This window comes from Phyllobates terribilis, unplaced genomic scaffold, assembly GCF_046119375.1.
Source record: "Phyllobates terribilis strain yellow unplaced genomic scaffold, ASM4611937v1 Scaffold_2__4_contigs__length_985480577, whole genome shotgun sequence".
Taxonomy (NCBI): Eukaryota; Metazoa; Chordata; class Amphibia; order Anura; family Dendrobatidae; genus Phyllobates; species Phyllobates terribilis.
The window spans coordinates 162973211-162994895 of record NW_027362762.1 but is presented as its reverse complement, the minus strand read 5'-3'; the positions used below and the strand labels follow the sequence as shown (position 1 = coordinate 162994895).

Below are 21685 nucleotides of genomic sequence, written 5' to 3'. Positions count from 1 at the left end.
TGAACCTGACTGGAGCCAGCACTTAGACCCCCACCGCCGGGAGGAAATAATTATATTTCCCCCGGCAGAGTTTGGCTTTCAGTCATGGGAGCGGTGCTGGCGCGGGTTCAGTCACCGCGCTGTGTATTGAGAGCTGCGGCTGTAACCGCACCCTCGGCCCTGACTAACAGCAGGATCAGCATTAGAACGGGGTTATACAGAGCTCATGAATATGGAGGACTACATGGCAGCAGGTTTTAGTCTTTCTTGGAATAATCTCCTGCTGATAAAACAGTGATTTTATGAAATTACAGCAAGCAGCCCAGTAAGTGATGCATCAATGGAATCAGGGTCTATATCTCTACATTATGCTGCTCTCAGATTAGGTGGCAAAAACCTGGTGACAGATTCCCTTAACGTTCTTGCTTTAGCATTTATTTTGGGTCTGCCAAACCATGGACAGCCTGCATCAGAGAACAGCTCTATTATTACAGCCATGTATGGTTTACCCTGCAACACTGCAGTGTTTTAAAGAAAATATACTTTAACAAAAACAGTTGGAAATTATACAATTATGATCACTTGTGTGTGTGTATAGGGAAAGATATGTCCTAATTATGTCCTAATTAAACTAAGTAAGTACGCTCACAAAAATACACGTTTAGGAGAAAAAAAAATCAAAACAAGGCCCAAAACAAAAAGGATTACTTTTAAAGGACCAACCTACTAGTAAATTATGGTGATAAACATTAAATGAACGTTTATTGAACCTGACAATATTAGCTTAACTAGCTATTGTATAACAGGGTTTCCCAACTCTCCCCTGACAGCAGATGTGTGTAAAAAAAAAGAAGATCAGGCATGTTGAATCTCATGCCCAGTCTTTTGTACATAAGGGAGATAAGCCAGCGCCTGTGTCTGGCAGCAACTTTATCTCCAATCTCTACTGAGAACAAATGCATCAGAGTTTTCCATCTGTGTGGCGTCAGCGTCCGCCACCAGTGGGCGGCCACCTCCAGTGAGCGTCCCCCACCGAAAAAACGGATACCACAAGTACTGGAGTAGTGGAGTCCTAAGAAATAAACAATACATACACATGGAGAAGCCCCCTTCAGGGGTTATTCGGAAATGACCAGAGCTCAAAGTGTGACACAATCTTGGACTTTTGAGGCAAGTCGCTGACTGACTACAAAAAGAAAAAAAAAAAAACACTGGTGGGAGATGGGGTTTAGCGCCTTTCTTGAGAACAATAAAATTACATCTTATGCTTAGTGATAGTTAATTAATCCAGGGATTTAATCTGACTGCCAGATTGGTGTCGGGAAGTGAATTTTTCCTCAATGATGTAAATTGGCCTATACCGCATGGGTTTTTTTTGCCTTCCCCTGGATCAACGCTGCGGAATAGCTGCAGTGCACAAGAAATAGGCTGAACTGGATGGACGCTTGTCTTTTTTCAGCCTTATAAACTATGTAACTATGTAAATAAAAAAGGGTCTCCCATTGCTCTGTACAAATGATAAGAGTAATTGCTATGTACTGAAAAAAAATATCTAAAATGTGGTTTATTATTAATATAGTTGGTAACGCTTATATAGGAATGTCCAGTGCTAAAAATAAGCACCATCCAAGGTAGACGCAGACAGGTCATCTCCATTTATGAGAAAGTATTGATTCCCTCTGGTCCAATCCATTTTGGAGAAGCAGTCTAGTAATCAATACCATCGAGTACGCAAGACACAAAGCAGAAATCAGATCATGAATGTTTACTAGCAATGCGCAGAAGTGAAGAAATGGAGAATGAGCAAAAAACGTATATTTATTTCTGAGAAGAATGAAATGAGAAGGTAAATAATAAAAAATAAAGCCTAGATCCACTCACAGCTGATCACTGCAGAGACATACACAAATACAGGGGCCCCATAGTAATCTGCAGTCAGAGACATACACAAATACAGGGGCCCCATAGTAATCTGCAGTCAGAGACATACACAAATACAGGGGCCCCATAGCAATCTGCAGTCAGAGACATACACAAATACAGGGGCCCCATAGCAATCTGCAGTCAGAGACATACACAAATACAGGGGCCCCATAGCAATCTGCAGTCAGAGACATACACAAATACAGGGGCCCCATAGCAATCTGCAGTCAGAGACATACACAAATACAGGGGCCCCATAGTAATCTGCAGTCAGAGACATACACAAATACAGGGGCCCCATAGCAATCTGCAGTCAGAGACATACACAAATACAGGGGCCCCATAGTAATCTGCAGTCAGAGACATACACAAATACAGGGGCCCCATAGTAATCTGCAGTCAGAGACATACACAAATACAGGGGCCCCATAGCAATCTGCAGTCAGAGACATACACAAATACAGGGGCCCCATAGTAATCTGCAGTCAGAGACATACACAAATACAGGGGCCCCATAGTAATCTGCAGTCAGAGACATACACAAATACAGGGAGACATAAAAAGCGTTGAGTAGTGTGAGCCTGCGCAGGTTTCTCATGGGCCTCACAGCAGCTGTATGTGTCGCCTCTACAGTACAAATACCTGCAGCCGACTACAGCGCCCTCCCTCCTTGTGTTATTCTCACAGAGGCCTAGGAAGCCTCAGTCGGGTGGTACGATGGGGTCCTCCTTACACTGCCGGGTATTACTGTCTGTATTTTCTGCAAACTGACTTTGCAATATTACCCTGGTCATCACCGACTGGCAGTAATAAGGGAGCTTTCACATTGCGTTCTGACACCCATTTGGTGGCTCCATCGAGGCTTACGTGTGAACCCCCGACAAAACGGGATTTGGACATATGCACTGATTTGGTCAGACTATAATGGTGCCGGCAGAGTGAATGTGCGCACTGCCGTGCATCATTTTCGGGCGTGTGCACCTGCTGGAGACCAGTCTACTACGCCTGAGTGTCCGCCTCCTGTAGGTGGACACGCCTGAAACTTATGCACGGCAGAGCACATAATCTATAGCGCCCACTTATCAGTCATTCTCACATGGGGCGGCTGACTGCAGCGGGATAACTAAGGCCACATGAACACGTTGAGTATTTGATCAGTATTTTACCTCAGTATTTATAAGCCAAAACCAGGAGTGGAACAATCAGAGGAAAAGTATAATAGAAACACGTCTCCACTTCTGTATTTATCACCCACTCCTGGTTTTGGCTTTTAAATACGCATGTAAAATACTGGCCAAATACTGAACGTGTGAACGTGGCCCAAGAGTCCAGAAGGATCCCCCATCTCACAACCACTACTTTATATATCCAACCTCCAGTTCGGAGAACCACCAGAGTCTTCTGGGTACAGGGGTGAGGGATATCAGCAGCTTGTATACGAGTCACCTCTGTACATTCTGTATATTGCTCCTTTATAATCACATAAGGGTTCATGCAAAAATAGCCACATACACAAGAGGTCAGGAACTGCATTTAAAGAAGCTTTCCAAAGGTTTGATACTGGATACTCAGGACAGCCATTAATACCCATCTGGTGGGGGTCTGACTCCCGGCACACCTCTCCTCTATTAATCCTTCTCCAGCCTTTTCAGACCATGTTGACATGATGGCTCCGCACACCTGGCACATGCTAATGTGTGCCATCTAACAAGAAGGTGTGACTACCAATAAATGGATCAGGGCTACTTGGAGAAGATGGACACCGAGTGTTTACTTGTCAATGAAATGTCAGCTGTTTACATGGCGGTCACTGCAGGGATGTATATACACAGCACCCTGCAGACAATGACTGCACACAGTGGATGCCGGTGGTCTCATTACAACCTTGGTGTCCACAGCACATGAAATAAAAGAGCAACATCCATTTCTTTGAGTTTTAACAATAAAAAGGATATTTATTGTATAATGCAGTTATGTTCTACTCTATAACTCACCTTCTATTAATTCCTTATCCAAATAGAGACGTTATTGAGTCCTTCCAGGCCACGTGATGATCGCACAGGTCGTTGCATTCCCAGACGGTTATCTTGTAGCGAGACATGCACCTGTGCTCCATCACCAGACCAGGACAGAAGCTCTACCACTGTATATAAACTAACAAGGGTCCTAGCTATTAAAGGGTTAATCCCATCTTCATAGATGGAGATTGTCATTTAATTCTTGTAAAAAGAAGCATTTTTTATTTACTGCTTACTAAAACTTGCAGATATTAACAATTTTGCTTCCAGCTTTTAACTTGGAGATCGACCACGGTTGCTGTCTAACTTGTAAGAAGCATTGAACTGATTAGGAGATGACAACACGCTACAACAAACTAGGCCAGCTTCAAAACAGTGCTTACAAGCGCAATAGAAAGGAGCTTGTAAGCACTGCACACGTTCTGCTGTCTAGCAGCAGTGGTCGGTCTCCAAGCCAACAAACTGCAAACGAAAAAAAAAAAGTGTTCATCTCTCAAGAATGACTGAAAATTTTAAATTGCAAAAGTGCTTGTATTTACAAACACCATCTCCGACAGTTCCCATTTAAGCCCTTGAGGACACAGCCATGTTAGTTTTTTTTCCTCTGGGGCTTCCAAGAGCAATAACTTATTTTTTCATAGATGCACAGTATGACAGTCAATATACAACCATGTTACCAGTTTCCTATGACGTTGCACTGCCTTCAGCCCCGTGGCCCCTACACCAAGGACAACATCTGCAAGAAGATTGTATGTTCTCCCCGTGTTTGTGTGGGTTTCCTCCGGGTTCTCTGGTTTCCTCCCACACTCCAAAGACATACTGATAGGGAATCTAGATTGTGAGCTCCAATGGGGACAGTGATGATGTAAGACAATGCAGAATACGATGGCACTCTATAAGCAAAGCATAATAATTAATACATATATGCTGATCTATTGTGCTATGGGCATCGCAGTCAGAATCTTAAGAAGAGGATGTAAGTGCAAAACTCAAAGCAAAACCAGATTCATTTTTCCATTGCACAACCAATAATGATCAAAAATGCAAGAAGAATTATGGAAATTGGTAGATTTTTCGTTTCTAAGCACTAGTAATGACTAACTTCGAAGCAGCGGTGACACATGAAGAAGAAATGAGTTTACACATAAATAACCACATAAACACCGTATAAAGGAAAACTGGTTGGTCTAATGCCAGCGTTATTATCTGCGCCCGAAATTGTCACCTTTCTACTCACTACTAGTAAACACCATCTGGATGGGCGGCTGCTCCGTATCAGCAGAAGGACGATTTCATGACTACTTAACACAAGCAGCAAACCCAACATCAGACTCACATGACGGAGGGATGTGGGATTTATGCGAATTCACTACCCACCACACATACGTCCAGCTTCAGTATACAGACACGTGCCATACAATTCACATCAATATCAGAAGAAGCCATACATTCACACTACTATCTCTACTCCATGATCTTCTGGGCAAAAAGCCAATACATTAGCCAGCCTTCACAAATACCTTGTGTGTATTATTCTCAACTATCCCAACATAGGGGGAAAAGGAAGGGATGGGGCATGATGGATACGATATGGCCAATCCTTGGTTTCAGTGGGGGGTTAACCACCCTCAATAATTACATAATAAAATCCCTCTGCCTACAGATATATACATGCATGCTTGATCGAACAGTGTCGATCCCATACATAAAGAACATACAGGTGCCTCTCACAAAATTAGAATATCATCAAAAAGTTAATTTATTTCAGTTCTTCAATACAAAAAGTGAAACTCATATTATATAGAGTCATTACAGAGAGATCTATTTCAAGTGTGTATTTCGGTTAATGTTGATGATTATGGCTTACAGCCAATGAAAACACTAAACTCATTATCTCAGTAAATTAGAATACTTTATAAAAACAGTTTGAAAAATGTTTTTTAGAATCTGAAATGTTGGTCTACTGAAATGTATGTTCAGTAAATGCCCTCAATTCTTGGTCGGGGCTCCTTTTGCATCAATTACTGCATCAATGTGGCGTGGCATGGAGGCGATCAGCCTGTGGCACTGCTGAGGTGTTATGGAAGCCCAGGTGGCTTTGATAGCAGCCTTCAGCTCGTCTGCATTGTTGGGTCTGGTGTCTCATCTTCCTCTTGACAATACCCCATAGATTCTCTATGGGGTTAAGGTCAGGAGAGTTTGCTGGCCAATCAAGCACAGTGATACTGTTGTTTTTAAACCAGGTACTTTTGGCAGTGTGGACAGGTGCCAAGTCCTGCTGGAGAATGAAATTTCCATCTCCAAAAAGCTTGTCGGCAGAGGGAAGTATGCAGTGCTCTAAAATTTCCTGGTAGACGGCTGCGCTGACTTTGGTCTTGACAAAACACAGTGGACCTACACCAGCAGGTGACATGGCTCCCCAAACCATCACTGATTGTGGAAACCTCACACTAGACCTCAAGCAGCTTGGATTGTGGCCTCTCCACTCTTCCTCCAGACTCTGGGACCTTGATTTCCAAATGAAATGCAAAATTTACTTTCATCTGAAAACAACATCTTGGATCACTGAGCAACAGTCCAGGTCTTTTTCTCCTTGGCCCAGGTAAGATGCTTCTGGCGTTGTCTATTGGTCATAAGTGGCTTGACACAAGGAATGCGACACTTGTAGCCCATGTCCTGGATACGTCTGTGTGTGGTGGCTCTTGAAGAAATGACTCCAGCAGCAGTCCTCTCCTTGAGAATCTCTCCCAAGTTTTTGAATGGCCTTTTATTAAAAATCCTTTCAAGGTTGCGGCTATCCCGGTTGCTTCTGCACCTTTTTCTACCACACTTTTTCCTTCCACTCAACTTTCCATTAATATGCTTGGATACAGCACTATGTGAACAGTCAGCTTCCTAAGCAATGACCTTTTGTCAATGACTGCCTTCTGAACATCTGTCAAGTCAGCAGTCTTCCCCGTGATTGTAGAGCCTACTGAAACAGACTAAGGGACCTTTTTAAACGCGTAGGAAGCCTTTGCAGGTTTTACTTGTACTTACCAAAATCCAAGGTTGATGATTTCTCCAAGTGGCTCTAGCAATCTACTTAATATGTACATGACAGGTGGAAAAACCCACATATGCTCCTACCCTTCCCGAAGCCTCTTATTACCCCTTATCTTTTACATCTAATGTTTCAGACACATTGGAAAAGATTTATCAAAATGAAAAAACTGAAGAAGTTCCCCACAGCAGTCACTCCAGGGCCGTGACTGATTGGTAAGGGCAACTTCTGACCTTGTCTAAGGCACCAATCTTAATTACGGTAATCTCCTCCTTTGTCTGCCACTTGACACAAGATGAGACACTTGTTCGGTTGAGAGTCATCTCTCGCAACTCTCCCGATGTATGCTCGGCCGAGCCTTCCTGTGCCTCTATAGGGAGAGTAGAGTAAGTTGCTACCAGATTCACCCACCTGCCTGCAGAAAAAAAGGATCAAGTGAATAACATCTAATACATTAGATGGCTCCCATTACGGCTGAAATTAGCAATATCTATGGGTCCATCTAGCCTCATTAAGATGGTCGGCTTTTTAGCAACTGTAGTAGGTACTGACCTGATTGTGAGCCTCCCAATCCCCAACATCCATACGATACTTTTAGTTCGGATCACACCAGCAGTTGGGAAAGGGCTTGCGACTGTAATACTGATGCCAAAATGCAACCCCCTTCCGGCTGTCTAAACGAGGCCTAAGTGCTTGTGTAAACGACAGATTTTCTCGTATGAGTGCTATCCGTGATTTACCTATGGATAGCACTCATACCCATGATACTCTATGGGGTTGTGCACATGTCCGATTGTTTCCTTGGACAGAATGGTCTATGGACAAAATCGGAGACATGTCAAATTTTGATCAGAGTGTCAGATCAAAATCGCCAATTCAAGTCCATGGGTCCAATTTTCACCGACTGACAAAATGGAGAAGGTGGACTCTAATCAAAGTCTGATCAGGATAATCCGTCCGTTTTTCTGGCATGTTGTGTGACCCTGCCCTGACTCATGAGCATCTTCCCTCCACTACCTACTTGTGCTTCCATCACCCTCCGCCTCTCCTAACGTTCCTCATCAGGTGAGGTCACTGCCAGCCTAATATAATAGTGACATTTAATAGAACGCTCTGGAAAGTCATCCTAGTCATTGGTATCAAGACAGCACCAGCAAATCACATAAAAACCCTTGAAAACACTGTGGAGCACTCCAGAGGTTAAATGGTTAACAAGAAGACACACTGAAGAATAGGCCTAATAACCACAACAGAGGCAGGTAGTCATAGCATCAGGCCATTACTACAATTGGGCACACAACAAACCAGCTGAATATATGCAAATCCCACTGCACCGTACGCCGGCCCTAATGAGGGCACAACGCTAGAAAACAGGATTCCCGAGCGGCTGGTACATGTGTGGCACGTGTTACTCAGGATCCCGGGAGCCCATGCTTCTCAGAATCCGGTGCCTAAGATCTATGGGAGTTCTTATTTCCCACCCATTAAAAATAGGGGATGACTGTGGGGGGGGGGGGGGGGGGTAGTATAACCACCTCCTTTCTCTGAATGGGAGAGGGTCTCAGCTGACAAACTTCACTGGAGTAACAAATAAATGCAACAAAAGTCCACACGTCTTACAAGCAGACTGAACGATCAGTCATCGGAAGGCCCCCACAATAACACACAAATCATTACAATGGAGTTTTGGGTTCTTGACTGGTTGGATTTGGCACCAACCAATTTGCGGTATTAAACGGCCACCAACTGGTAAATATTACAAATCGCCGGTCATTTAATAGCCTGATTACAGAGGCAGACCGCACTGGACGATCTGTAGTGTGCTTAAGCTGTCATTGTTCTCGGCAACACAGGTCCGGTCGATACAGGACAATGTGCTGCCGAGAACGATTATCTTTTGTGCAGCACAAAAGATCCTTTCACCCAACAAATAAGAGTTTTGCTCATTTATCGGATGATCGGCAGCCTGTTTACACTACATGAGCATTTCTAGGGACGCTCCTTCAAGGTAAATGCAACTTTATTCACCTATAACCACCAAATAAACATGCAAGCTAGGTCAAACATGCAGGTTTACGCTGCAGGAACAGCTGTTATACCACCTACAATTTGGACATTGGTTCTTTTGTGTACAGGCGACTCAAAAGGGGTTGTGCACCACAAATGTATATATTTGCCAATACTCTGGCTACAAAAAAAAAAGTTGTTCACTACTGGTTAACCCCTTATTAATTACCCCAGGATGCTACATTAATTAAAAAACAATCTATAGTTGATTTCCAGATCAGCGCCGCTCCTCCGCCCTCAGTCCTGTTTCCCCCCTGCCATACGACCACCTCCACAAGTCCATCTGAGCAGACAACTAGTGTTTCCTCCAAATCGGACAAAACCGTGAAGGCTGCAGCCAATCACTGGAGGTCACGTGACTTTGTATATATCAGGAGACTGGCGGGGAACACAGGGCTGAAAAAAATTGGATAAAACACAGACCTGAAAAAGGGACGTCTGAATGAGGCCTAAAAGGTTAGAAATGGTCCTTATAATTTAGATTGTTTCACACCTAAGGACTGTATGTTATAATCCCTCAATGACTTAAAGCAGATCTGTCAGATTTCCCAATGAAAACATTACTAAAATCATGATGTGCCTGAAATATTCTCTATAGCAAAATGTCATAAAAACCTTACCAAAAAAATGGAAGAAAATAATAAAAAAAAAAAAGATAAAAAAATGGGCATTTTTAATTATTATGAAAGGGCCTAACTGACGTCCTATGACAATCCTATACAAAGGATCCTTTATTAGGTGTAATAACAAGATTAGGGAAGATAAAAGCCTGCGCTGGACAAATAATAATCTTGGTATAACTACCAGTTAGGACTTGCCTTTGCCTTAGGAGGAATAGAGCATTATCTGCCTGTCAGCTCGGCTGACGCTCTCCATCCTGACTTCTCAATGGCATAGAGGGCCATCATTTCAGGAGCGGACAGGATTGCTGGGTGGTCAATTAGAAAGTTAGATAATTGTTTATTATGCTTTGCTTATATAGCGCCATTAATTCCACAGCGCTTTACAGACATTATCGGCACTGTACCCATTGAGGCTCACAATCTACATTCCCTATCAGTATGTCTTTGGAGTGTGGGAGGAAACCGGAGAACCCGGAGGAAACCCACACAAACACGGGGAGAACATACAAACTCCCTGCAGATGTTGTCCTTGGTGGGATTTGAACCCAGGACCCCAGCGCTGCAAAGCAACAGTGAGCATCAAAGGGAGAAAAGTTCCATAATATTAAAAGAGGGTGTGATCTTCTTCAGGAGCGCCCCCCACTCCCATACCTCCGACTCTTGCTTGCCAGGGGTGGAGCGCTCCCGATGGCTGATCTGCTTGTCCTAGCTGCACACACTCCAATGCTGGTAGCAGAGGAGGAACACAGGATGATTGAAGAGCTTGAAAGCGCCGTCTCCTTGCCTAGAAGACCAGCCACGTCTGGTAGACAGCACAAGTGGCCGACAACGTAAGCAAAGCGCAGTAAACTAAAGCATTTAAAATCCCTCCGTTCTTGAGAATGGAAAGCACTTTGCAATTCCACCCATTTATGATGATGACAAAGCCAAATAGGTATCCTGGCTGGATGGGAAGGTCCCTCATTTCGTGCCATGGTCATACATGTGCAGCTCTCACTTTACCAGGGTTTGGCACTGAGCTATTTTCTAAACTGCTGTATAAATGAATCACTCCAAAGACTCAAAAAAAAACCTCATCAAAAGTATAAAAAATTCCGCAAAAATACAGTTGTTGAGTGTCTGGGCATAGGTATCTAATGACCTAACTTACAGCTGATCAGTGGGGTCCAAAACCCGGAGCCCAAAATGATCAGCTGTTTTTTTTTTGCTCTGGCTGGTCGTTGCGGGCTACTGCAATAGCTTCTATGCAAAAGGATAAAAGCTGTTCTGCAGCGCCCAGCAGTGATCGCTACACTTTCAATAAAGTTGCACTCAGTAGCTCCATTGCAAATGTTTACATCCGGCCACTGTTGGAGCAAAAAACAGCTGATCGGTGGGAGATCTGCTATTGATAACCCGTGTAGATATATCAAATACCTGTGCCCAGAGAACCCCTTAACGTTTTTCTATTTAGCTTTTTTTTTTTTTCGCCACAACAAATGGTGCAATAAATGGCGGGAAAAAACAGTGTGCGCACAACTATCCTGAAGGATAAAAGGGTCAAATACTCATTTTATTTTTTGATAATGATACTTTACATATAAAAATAGGTGAAGAATTTATTTTTAGATGGAAAAGTAAATGAAAAAAAAAAAATCCCAATGCTTTTAAGTATTGAAGCATATATCAACGTTATGTCGTACAATTTCAATCTCGGATTTCTTTTCTGGGTTTTCCATATTTTTCAGGATTAAAATAAGGCAATATAAGCGTGAAATGCGGCAGCATAAGATGAGGTTTGTGCTCCATTTTCAAATCCATCAACACTAATCATTTCTTTATTTTCTCATAAATATTTTCAGGGCAGGCATGAAAGCTTGTGCCCCAGGTGGTATTATTTAAGAGGCATGGAAACATTTCATCATCCTGGAACGCCCAGAGATTAGACAACTGATTGAGAGCTGGGAGGAAGCAATGTCTGTTAACCCGGAATTACACCAGCGCCGTATGTCCCAGGCAACCGGCGGTGTCAATGAAAAAGCCATGATATCAGGTGGTTTCATTCTGCCCCGTCACACCATGCATATATTCAGCAGCTCATAGCTATTTAATGCTCACCCCAGGGAGCGGAGTCATTAAATCGGCCTCTGTAAATTACGCTGTCAGCATGCATAATGTGATGGCTATGGCTTCACCCCGGCATGTCTGCAGCCGCTAGTCACAAGAAAGACGTGCAACCCAACCACCAAAATGGAGTCAATTCCAAATTAAAGAAATAAATTGGGGTCGTTTTTGGTCTCCTATAACTTCCCACGCAATGCATCTAACTCTTATATCAAGATATTACTGTCTTTACACACGGACTAATGGTAAAGCTGTATATGGGTCACATATATGGGAAAACAGCCAAGATAAGAGAATATACAGTGCTGGCCAAAAGTATTGGCACCCCTGCAATTCTGTCAGATAATACTCAGTTTCTTCCTGAAAATGATTGCAATCACAAATTCTTTGGTCTTATTCTCTTCATTTAATTTGCTTGCAATGAAAAAACACAAAAGAGAATGAAGCAAAAATCAAATCATTGATCATTTCACACAAAACTCCAAAAATGGGCAAGACAAAAGTATTGGCACCCTCAGCCTAATACTTGGTTGCACAACCTTTAGCCAAAATAACTGCGAACAACCGCTTCCGGTAACCATCAATGAGTTTCTTACAATGCTCTGCTGGAATTGTAGACCATTCTTCTTTGGCAAACTGCTCCAGGTCCCTGATATTTGAAGGGTGCCTTCTCCAAACTGCCATTTTGAGATCTCTCCACAGGTGTTCTATGGGATTCAGGTCTGGACTCATTGCTGGCCACCTTAGAAGTCTCCAGTGCTTTCTCTCAAACCATTTTATAGTGCTTTTGGAAGTTTGTTTTGGGTCATTGTCCTGCTGGAAGACCCATGACCTCTGAGGGAGACCAAGCTTTCTCACACTGGGCCCTACATTATGCTGCAAAATTTGTTGGTAGTCTTCAGACTTCATAATGCCATGCACACGGTCAAGCAGTCCAGTGCCAGAGGCAGCAAAGCAACCCCAAAACATCAGGGAACCTTCGCCATGTTTGACTGTAGGGACCGTGTTCTTCTCTTTGAATGCCTCTTTTTTTTTTCCTGTACACTCTATGTTGATGCTTTTTGCCAAAAAGCTCTACTTTGGTCTCATCTGACCAGAGAACATTCTTCCAAAATGTTTTAGGCTTTCTCAGGTAAGTTTTGGCAAACTCCAGCCTGGCTTTTTTATGTCTCGGGGTAAGAAGTGGGGTCTTCCTGGGTATCCTACCATACAGTCCCTTTTCATTCAGACGCCGACGGATAGTACAGGTTGACACTGTTGTACCCTCGGACTGCAGGGCAGCTTGAACTTGTTTGGATGTTAGTCGAGGTTCTTTATCCACCATCCGCACAATCTTGGGTTGAAATCTCTCGTCAATTTTTCTTTTCCGTCCACATCTAGGGAGGTTAGCCACAGTGCCATGGGCTTTAAACTTCTTGACACTGCGCACGGAAGACACAGGAACATTCAGGTCTTTGGCGATGGACTTGTAGCCTTGAGATTGCTCATGCTTCCTCACAATTTGGTTTCTCAAGTCCTCAGACAGTTCTTTGGTCTTCTTTCTTTTCTCCATGCTCAATGTGGTACACACAAGGACACAGGACAGAGGTTGAGTCAATTTTAATCCATGTTAACTGGCTGCAAGTGTGATTTAGTTATTGCCAACACCTGTTAGGTGCCACAGGTAAGTTACAGATGCTGTTAATTACACGAATTAGAGAAGCATCACATGATTTTTTAAAGGGTGCCAATACTTTTGTCCACCCCCTTTTTTAGGTTTGGTGTGGAATTATATCCAATTTGGCTTTAGGACAATTCTTTTTGTGTTTTTTTTCATTGAAGACAAATTAAATGAAGAGAATAATACCAAAGAATTTGTGATTGCAATCATTTTCAGGAAGAAACTGAGTATTATCTGACAGAATTGCAGGGGTGCCAATACTTTTGGCCAGCACTGTATGTCTTCTGTGTGTATAATTATTGGTTCTTCCCAACAGGTCATGGGGCTGATTTTTGAGTACAAGCATAGTAAGATGCCAAGTGCAGCCGATCAGATGTCGCTATGTGGCCACGGCCCCAAAATCAGTATTTGGTCAGTATTCGGTCAGTATTTTTTCTCAGAAGTAGGAGTCAAAACCAGAAGCGGGGGATAAATACAGAATTGGTGACTTGTTTCTATTATACCTTCTCTCTGATTGTTCCTCACCTGGTTTTGGCTCCCACTGCTGAGAAAAAAATACTGACCGAATACTGACCAAATACTGAGAGTGGGGCCGTGGCCTATGGTTGGGACTCCGCTTTGCAGGAGGGCTGTAAGGCAGCACACATGGTCTCCTACTACAGAGTTGCACGGACTCCATGTGCCGCCATATGTAGAAGCCTTTCCCCCTTTCATGCAATGGTTATATGGAAGAATGCCTCCATAATAAAGCATCTTCTGATATTTTGCTGTTCTGTGCACATTTTTAGTCCAGAACATCCATCTTTGGGTATTTTTCCTTTACAACACACCATTGTAGTGCACCATACAATACATTAGTGAAGGGTGAGCCCGGCCTCTAGATGAACCTGTAGCCATCAGTATGCAAGACGCGAAGTCTAAAGCATTAAGAACGTTCTTGGCATCGGCCGGCAGAGCAGATCGGTTGATTACCTAGATACAGGCAATATTCCAGAAGATCACGTGACCTACAAGGGAGATCGCACAAAAACTGCAGCTCGTTCATACGGATAACAGACTCCTCTTGGCAGCGGCTTCATCTTCCCTGGAAACAAAAGATTTGGGCTTTGATAAACCAACAGCCCGACCCTTCTCTTCTCCCGACAACATCTGTGGGGGTTGGTCAGGAGGCCTCTATACACATCAGATGGTTGGTGGGTTCAGATGACTTTTCATCTAAATATCCCCATACACATTGCACTAATGTTGGCTGAACCCGCCGATATCGACAGGTTTGGCCAACAGTCTAATATACACTGCTCAAAAAAATAAAGGGAACTCTTAAACAACAGAATATAACTCCAAGTAAATCAAACTTCTGTGAAATCAAACTGTCCACTTAGGAAGCAACACTGACTGACAATCAATTTCACATGCTGTTGTGCAAATGGAATAGACAATAGATGGAAATTATTGGCAATTATCAAGACACCCTCAATAAAGGAGTGGTTCTGCAGGTGGGGACTACAGACCATATCTCAGTACCAATGCATTCTGGCTGATGTTTTGGTCACTTTTGAATGTTGGTTGTACTTTCACACTCGTGGTAGCATGAGACGGACTCTACAACCCACAGAAGTTGCTCAGGTAGTGCAGCTCATCCAGGATGGCACATCAATGCGAGCTGTGCCCTGCAAAATGACCTCCAGCAGGCCACAAATATGCATGTGTCTGCACAAACGGTTAGAAACCGACTCCATGAGGGTGGTATGAGGGCCCTACGTCCACAGATGGGGGTTGTGCTCACAGCATTTGCCACAGAACACCAGGAATGGCAAAGTCGCCACTGGCGTCTGTGCTCTTCACAGATGAAAGCAGGTTCACACTGAGCACATGTGACAGACATGACAGAGTCTGGAGACGCTGTGGAGAGCGATCTGCTGCCTACAACATCATTCAGCATGACCAGTTTGGCAGTGGGTCAGTAATGGTGTAGGGTGGCATTTCCTCGGAGTGCCGCACAGCCCTCCATGTGCTCACCAGAGGTAGCCTGACTGCCATTAGGTACCGAGATGAGATCCTCAGACCCCTTGTGAGACCATATGCTGGTGCGGTTGGCCCTGGGTTCTTCCTAATGCAGGACAATGCCAGACCTCATGTGGCTGGAGTGTATGAGCAGTTCCTGCAAGATGAAGGCATTGAAGCTATGGACTGGCCCGCCCGTTCCCCAGACCGGAATCCGATTGAGCAAATCTGGGACATCATATCTCGCTCCATCCACCAACGTCACGTAGCACCACAGACTGTCCAGGAGTTGGCGGATGCTTTAGTCCAGGTCTGGGAGGAGATCCCACAGGAGACCATTCGCAACCTCATCAGGAGCATGCCCAGGCGTTGTAGGGAGGTCATACAGGCACGTGGAGACCACACACAATACTGAGCCTCATCTTGACTTGTTTTAAGGACATTACATCCAAGTTGGATCAGCCTGTAGTGTGTTTTTCCACTTTAATTTTGGGGGTGACTCCAAATCCAGGCCTCCATTGGTTAATAAATTTGACTTCCATTGATGATTTTTGTGTGATTTTGTTGTCAGCACATTCAACTTTGTACAGAACAAAGTATTCAATGAGAATATTTCATTCATTCAGATCTAGGATGAGTTATTTGAGTGTTCCCTTTATTTTTTTGAGCAGTGTATGTATGGGGGCGCCAGCCGACTGATGGTTGGGGAAGATGTTGATCGACAGACTTCAGAAGGAATTATGAGAGAAGCCCCATAGAGAACACAGGAGAGCTCGGCCGAGCAAGAGCTCCCGTGTAAGGGAAAGGCGGCTTAGATGGCTGTCCGCGACAGCCATTTAGTGTGTATGGCCCGCCGAATGTATATGGGGGCCCTTAGTATTGTGCAGGTGACATGATTATTGTCAAAAGAGATTTCCTCAAATCTCAACCTGATGTCTGGAGAAAAGAAATAGTGTGATAGATGCCATCGCACCAAAGTCTTATTTAAGCAACAGATATCTATCATGTAAGGGTTGTCCAGACCCGTGCAAATTTTGGGCAAGCATGGATGCATGCACGCTGTTAGGATTCAGCTCTACTTGACTGTGACCGCTCATATGCGATATACAGAGACAAATCCTAAGAACGCAGTGCTCGGACTGGCTGGCGGCTTTCCCAACCAGAGTGTGATAGCTGCATAGACATATATGACACTGTCACGCTCCAGTCAGGAGAGCTGCCGGCCAGTCCGTGCATTGTGGTCCGATATATATGGCCGTCTAACTCAGGGCTGTGGGGTCGGTAAGCCAAACCTCCAACTCCTCAATTTCCATGACACCGACTCCTTCATACATGGCTCATGTTTAAGTGATAAATTTACTGCTCAACAGATTCATCTCAGCTAAAAGTCTAGACCCTTAGATCAGGAATAGGATAGACATTTATAGGACATTTCATAACTTTCCCAAATTCTTATGAAAAAAATATTCCCCACAAACTGCACTGAACTACTGTACCCAATTTATTATATATTTTAGGAGTCGGTCCATTTTATACGGACTCCACCAAAATGGGCTCCGATTCCTCAGTCCTGGTCTGACGGCACCCTAACAGTGCGGGTATAACACTCTGCTGGACAACCCCTTCCAGGAACTATAGAGGGGCGATTCTCCTATAATAACAGTTCGGCCCTCGGTGTTGACTGATCCCATTGTGTTACTTAGGCTGGATTTATATAGTGTGACCTTAAAGAATGTTAAAAAATAAAAAAATAAATCTATACTTACCTTCTGATGGCCCCCGGAGTCTTGATTCGATGCGTCTCGGCTTGCTGGCAGCTCGCAGTACACTGAAGGACCTGCAGTCACATGACTAAATGACATCGCCGCAGGTCCTTCAGTCCACCGCGATCTGCAGGCAAGCGAAGACAAGGAGACAAGGGGCCATCAGAAGGTAAGTATAATGTTTATTTTTTATTTTATTCTTTTTTTTACAGGTTCTATGGTACCCGGGTCCGGAGGAGAGTCTAATGTCCTCCAGACCCAGGTACCATCCACACATTGAAACGCATGGATTCCGCATGTACAGATGCAGTGATGCGGAATCCAAGCGTTCCAATGCAAGTCAATGGCGGCGAAAACGCAGCGCTTCCGCGAAATAATTGGTAGTGCTGTGGATTTTTCCGCAATGATAATCCACATGCGGATTATCATTGGGGAACATGGCAGACCTTCTACCATGCGTTTTTAAGCGTTTCTGCAGCGGAATTGCCGCTGCAAAAACCCATCGTGGGCACACAGCCGAACAGTTTGTTTATTGCACTTGATACATTATAAATGTGCGGAGTAATATCAGCTCAGAAACTGATGAAAGCGCAGTAGCGCGATACTTGAGAGACCTCAGAGGATCTGCCGGAGCTCCCGTCATCTCCGCTTTACTAAATACTTGTATCCCCCGTGAAATAACAATTCTGGGGCAGCTTCTCTTAGAACGCTTCATTGTGCAGTTCCTCTGTTATTCCTCATGGAAATGTATGAAGAAATTGTCAACTGGGTTCCCACATTGGAGGAGCGGCTGCACTATTTAGGAATATATCGCTTTGAAAAGAGAAATGGAACCACCCAGTTGTCAAATTATTCACACATTCACAGGGGGCATAACAGAGGAACGGCACAAGGTAAGTGTAGCAATCGAACCAAAAATGGATGATCCGGGAGGGACGCCGGCCCTGGAAGAGAGCTCTTCCATCAGGCGATATGTGAGAAGGGCTCTACCACGAAAGGACAACCTCTTAGGGACTTGCCCATCTCACAAAGTAAGATGGCATACACCCCGAGGACTGCAGCTGACGTGCCAGTATGCCAAAGGATTTCTGCATAAACTGTGTCAACCATAAAATCTTATAGCACACCGCCATTAACCAATATCCAGAGCAGCACATGCTGCACGTCATCACTACATCACCTGCAGGGCTATCGGCATAGGGGCCCCCTGTGTGTCACCACCAGATGGATCCTGCACCCCCTCTATTAATAAGATGCCAACACATTGCACAGCTCAGACTGGCTGCAGCCAGAGACAATAGCTCGGTGTACAGGAAGCTGACAATCAATGGGTGATCGAAGATCTCTTATCGGGTACACAATGGGCAGAAGGTCCTGGGGGCAGGGGGTAGCTGTACCACCCGCCTGTAACTGGGCAGATCCAATAATAGGATCTCCTCTAGATACCTAATAATCAGTATAGAATAGGTAGTAAGGTAATATGTAGATAAATAATAAATTGGTATATATTATGCAGATAGGTACATATTATATATACTGATTATTACTATATATTATATATATTTACATATTATATACTGATTATGTATCTAATTCATATAGCATAGCTACATATTTTATGTATGTACACTGATTATTACATATCTACACACATACAGATTAGTACATTTCTACCTGTGATAATCACATCATTATGTAGGTGCATATTATATATGAAATAATGATTATCACATGCGGAAACTTAATAATCTTACTATGTGTAGAAATGTAATAATCAGCATATAAATTGTGTAATAGATATGTAATAATATGCAGCTATTTAATAAAAATAAGATATGTAATAATCAGTATATAACAATATTATATACAAAATGTAGATATGTAATTATTGGTATAAGTACATATGTAATATACAGATAATATAAAATAGATATATAGGTACATTATTACATCTATTATATTACATATGTAATTATCAGTACATATCTAATATAAATATGTAATATATAGATGTAATCGGGATTATAAGTACATTTGTAATAATCAGTATAACTACATATATAATATAATAATGCAATAATCAGTATATAGTAACTACATGTCACATATACAGATGTAATAATGGATATATCTACATATGTAAGATAATATATAGATGTATTACACACAGGACATCACACAATAGCAGACGCTGGAGTCACAGCCCATCACACTACATTGCAATGAATTGAATCTCTGATAAATTCTGATCGATCGCTGATGGCGGCCGATAATGATCGGGCTCCCGGTCACTATCACACAGATGGGATGATGGATGTGATCGCCGCTGATGACAGCTCCACATTGCAGCAGCCTCCATTGCTGCCTGGCTGAGGAGATGTGAGTAATCCCAGCGGATCCCGGAGATCAGGCAGCACAGTGGATCCCTCCCCTCCTCCATTCATAGTCAGCTGCAGGGCTGCTCTACCTGTGATCCGCTCGCAGTGGTTTCTCCCATGTCCTCACAGTCTCCCCCAGAAGAGCCGGACTCCCGGCCGCCAGCACTCACCTTCTGACAGCTCCAGCTCCAGTTCGGCCAGCTGTTCTCTCACCTCCTTCGGGAGGGCTGACAGGTCGAAGCCTCTCTCCGCCATGGAGCCGGCCGGATACACCGTATAAAGCCGAGAGGTTTGAATCGCCGGAGCTCAGCGCATAGCCCTCGCCACGGCCGCCATGCCAGGCCCTGCCTCACGTCACATGACCACAGACAGACATCCAGGCTGAACTAGCGCGGCTGACAGCAGGAACACTGACATCCCGAGGATAACACCGGTACAACAGCATAAGTTCCAACCTCAGACGAATGGAAATGTAATAAAGTATTCTATCGCCACCTGGTGGTAAGATGTGGAAATACACAGTTTTGTCCCCCTGCACAACACAGCAGTGAGTTTTTCTTTTACATTCACATGACTTTTTTTCAGACGTTTTTAATTTCTTATAGAGAAGCCTATGGAGAGGCTTGGACTGACCCCTGGGGAACAGGTGAATTTGCCAATGGGCCCCTGTGCAGGATTAGCTGTTTACCCCCCTATATGAGCAGTAGTTCCTGTAGCATGGCGCTGGGTGGTAGCCGTGGGCAAGGTACTCATCTCTTGCTCCCCGGCACTTTACATGAAATTGGGGGTCCTGGCTGGGTGTGTGGCTTGTGTTGTCTGGTGAGTGCCTTATTCCCGTGCAGGCCGCATGTAACTGATGTTGCTGATTTGCCAGGACTAGATATTTCACAGTTAAATGAGGGAGACCACCAGGCTTGGACAGGTCCACAGAAGAACAGTAGAATCCTCCAATGGGTCCCTGTGCAGGAGTGGGCCACCACCATCTTATATCAGCAGTACTTGGCACTATGTACAGACCAAGGCAGCATCTTATTCATTTAACAGTCTACCCAGTTCTTGTCACGGGTGTGTCAGGTGTAATAGACAGTCGCTCTGGATCTGGCTGTAGAAAGTCACTACGCTTGGCATGGCAGACACCTTTCTAATCCTTCCTCCTTTAAGACCCAGCGGCAACCTCCCTCCTGCTGCTGACTGACACACCCTTGCATGGGAGTTAAAAACACTCAGTTTGCTCCTGGCAATCGCTGGTGATACTTCTATGTACCTTTGTGCATGCTTGGAGCACTAGCTGTAGGCTGGCTTCTTCTCTGGTGCCCTTGGAGGACAGTTGGCGTTACTCCCCTGGTGTCTGCTCAAGCTAAGTTAATTCCCTTTGTTTGTCCACCTTGTTGTCTTTAGTTTGTAGTGGGGCCTGACCAGTGCTCACCCTCCCTCTCTCTATCTAGGGCCAAGCTCTAGGGACATAAAGGGTTTAGGGTCCTGCTCGGCGATAGGTGTGGAAACTATATAGGGACGGTAGAGTAGGCTGGGTGTTATTAGATCTGCCTAGGGTCTCCACTCCCCCTTTCCCTAGGGTTTGGGCTTCCTCCCCCTCTTCCATTCGTTTTGCACTTAGTCTTTCCCACACCTTGCGTGACAGTTCATTGATATATAAATTTGTGATTGAGGATAATGTCACATTTGCATGACACTGAAAAGTGGGGGCCAGGAGTTGGTTACTGGTGGGCCCTTGGCACCCTAGTCCAACACTGCTTTTGTCTCTTGTATTCGGTGACTCTGTGTCCCGAACATCAGTCTTCTATCAGGTAGTTCCTTGTGCAGGACATATACTATTTTAGTGCCCTCCCCCCATCACAGAGATCGTCCCCCATAACACTTGTAATGTAACTTGGGACAGAAGCTGACATTATGATACCACAATGGGTGGAGATATATGTGGTCTGCCATTTGTAAATGGCACCCCCCATAATTCCTGGTTCTACTTGTGGAATATTGAGGGTAGTATTGATCACTCCCATCAATGTAACTGTGTAAAAAAAAAAAAGTCAAGACAAAAGACCTCACATGACACTTTTATTTTCTTTATTTTTACTTTTTTTATTGGAATAGCAATAAGCAACATTG

General features: G+C 44.0%; 1 protein-coding gene across 1 annotated transcript in view; it reads right to left on the bottom strand.

The window, feature by feature from the left end:
* The window catches only part of DIP2B (disco interacting protein 2 homolog B), a 191547-nt gene extending 171594 nt beyond the window's left edge, over nt 1–19953 (bottom strand). Inside the window, exon 1 of the mRNA XM_073669027.1 lies at nt 19732–19953. Within this exon, the coding sequence (XP_073525128.1) occupies nt 19732–19816 (85 nt within the window). The 5' untranslated portion in view covers nt 19817–19953. The remainder of the gene's footprint in view (nt 1–19731) is intronic.
* Nucleotides 19954–21685: the final 1732 nt, after the last annotated feature.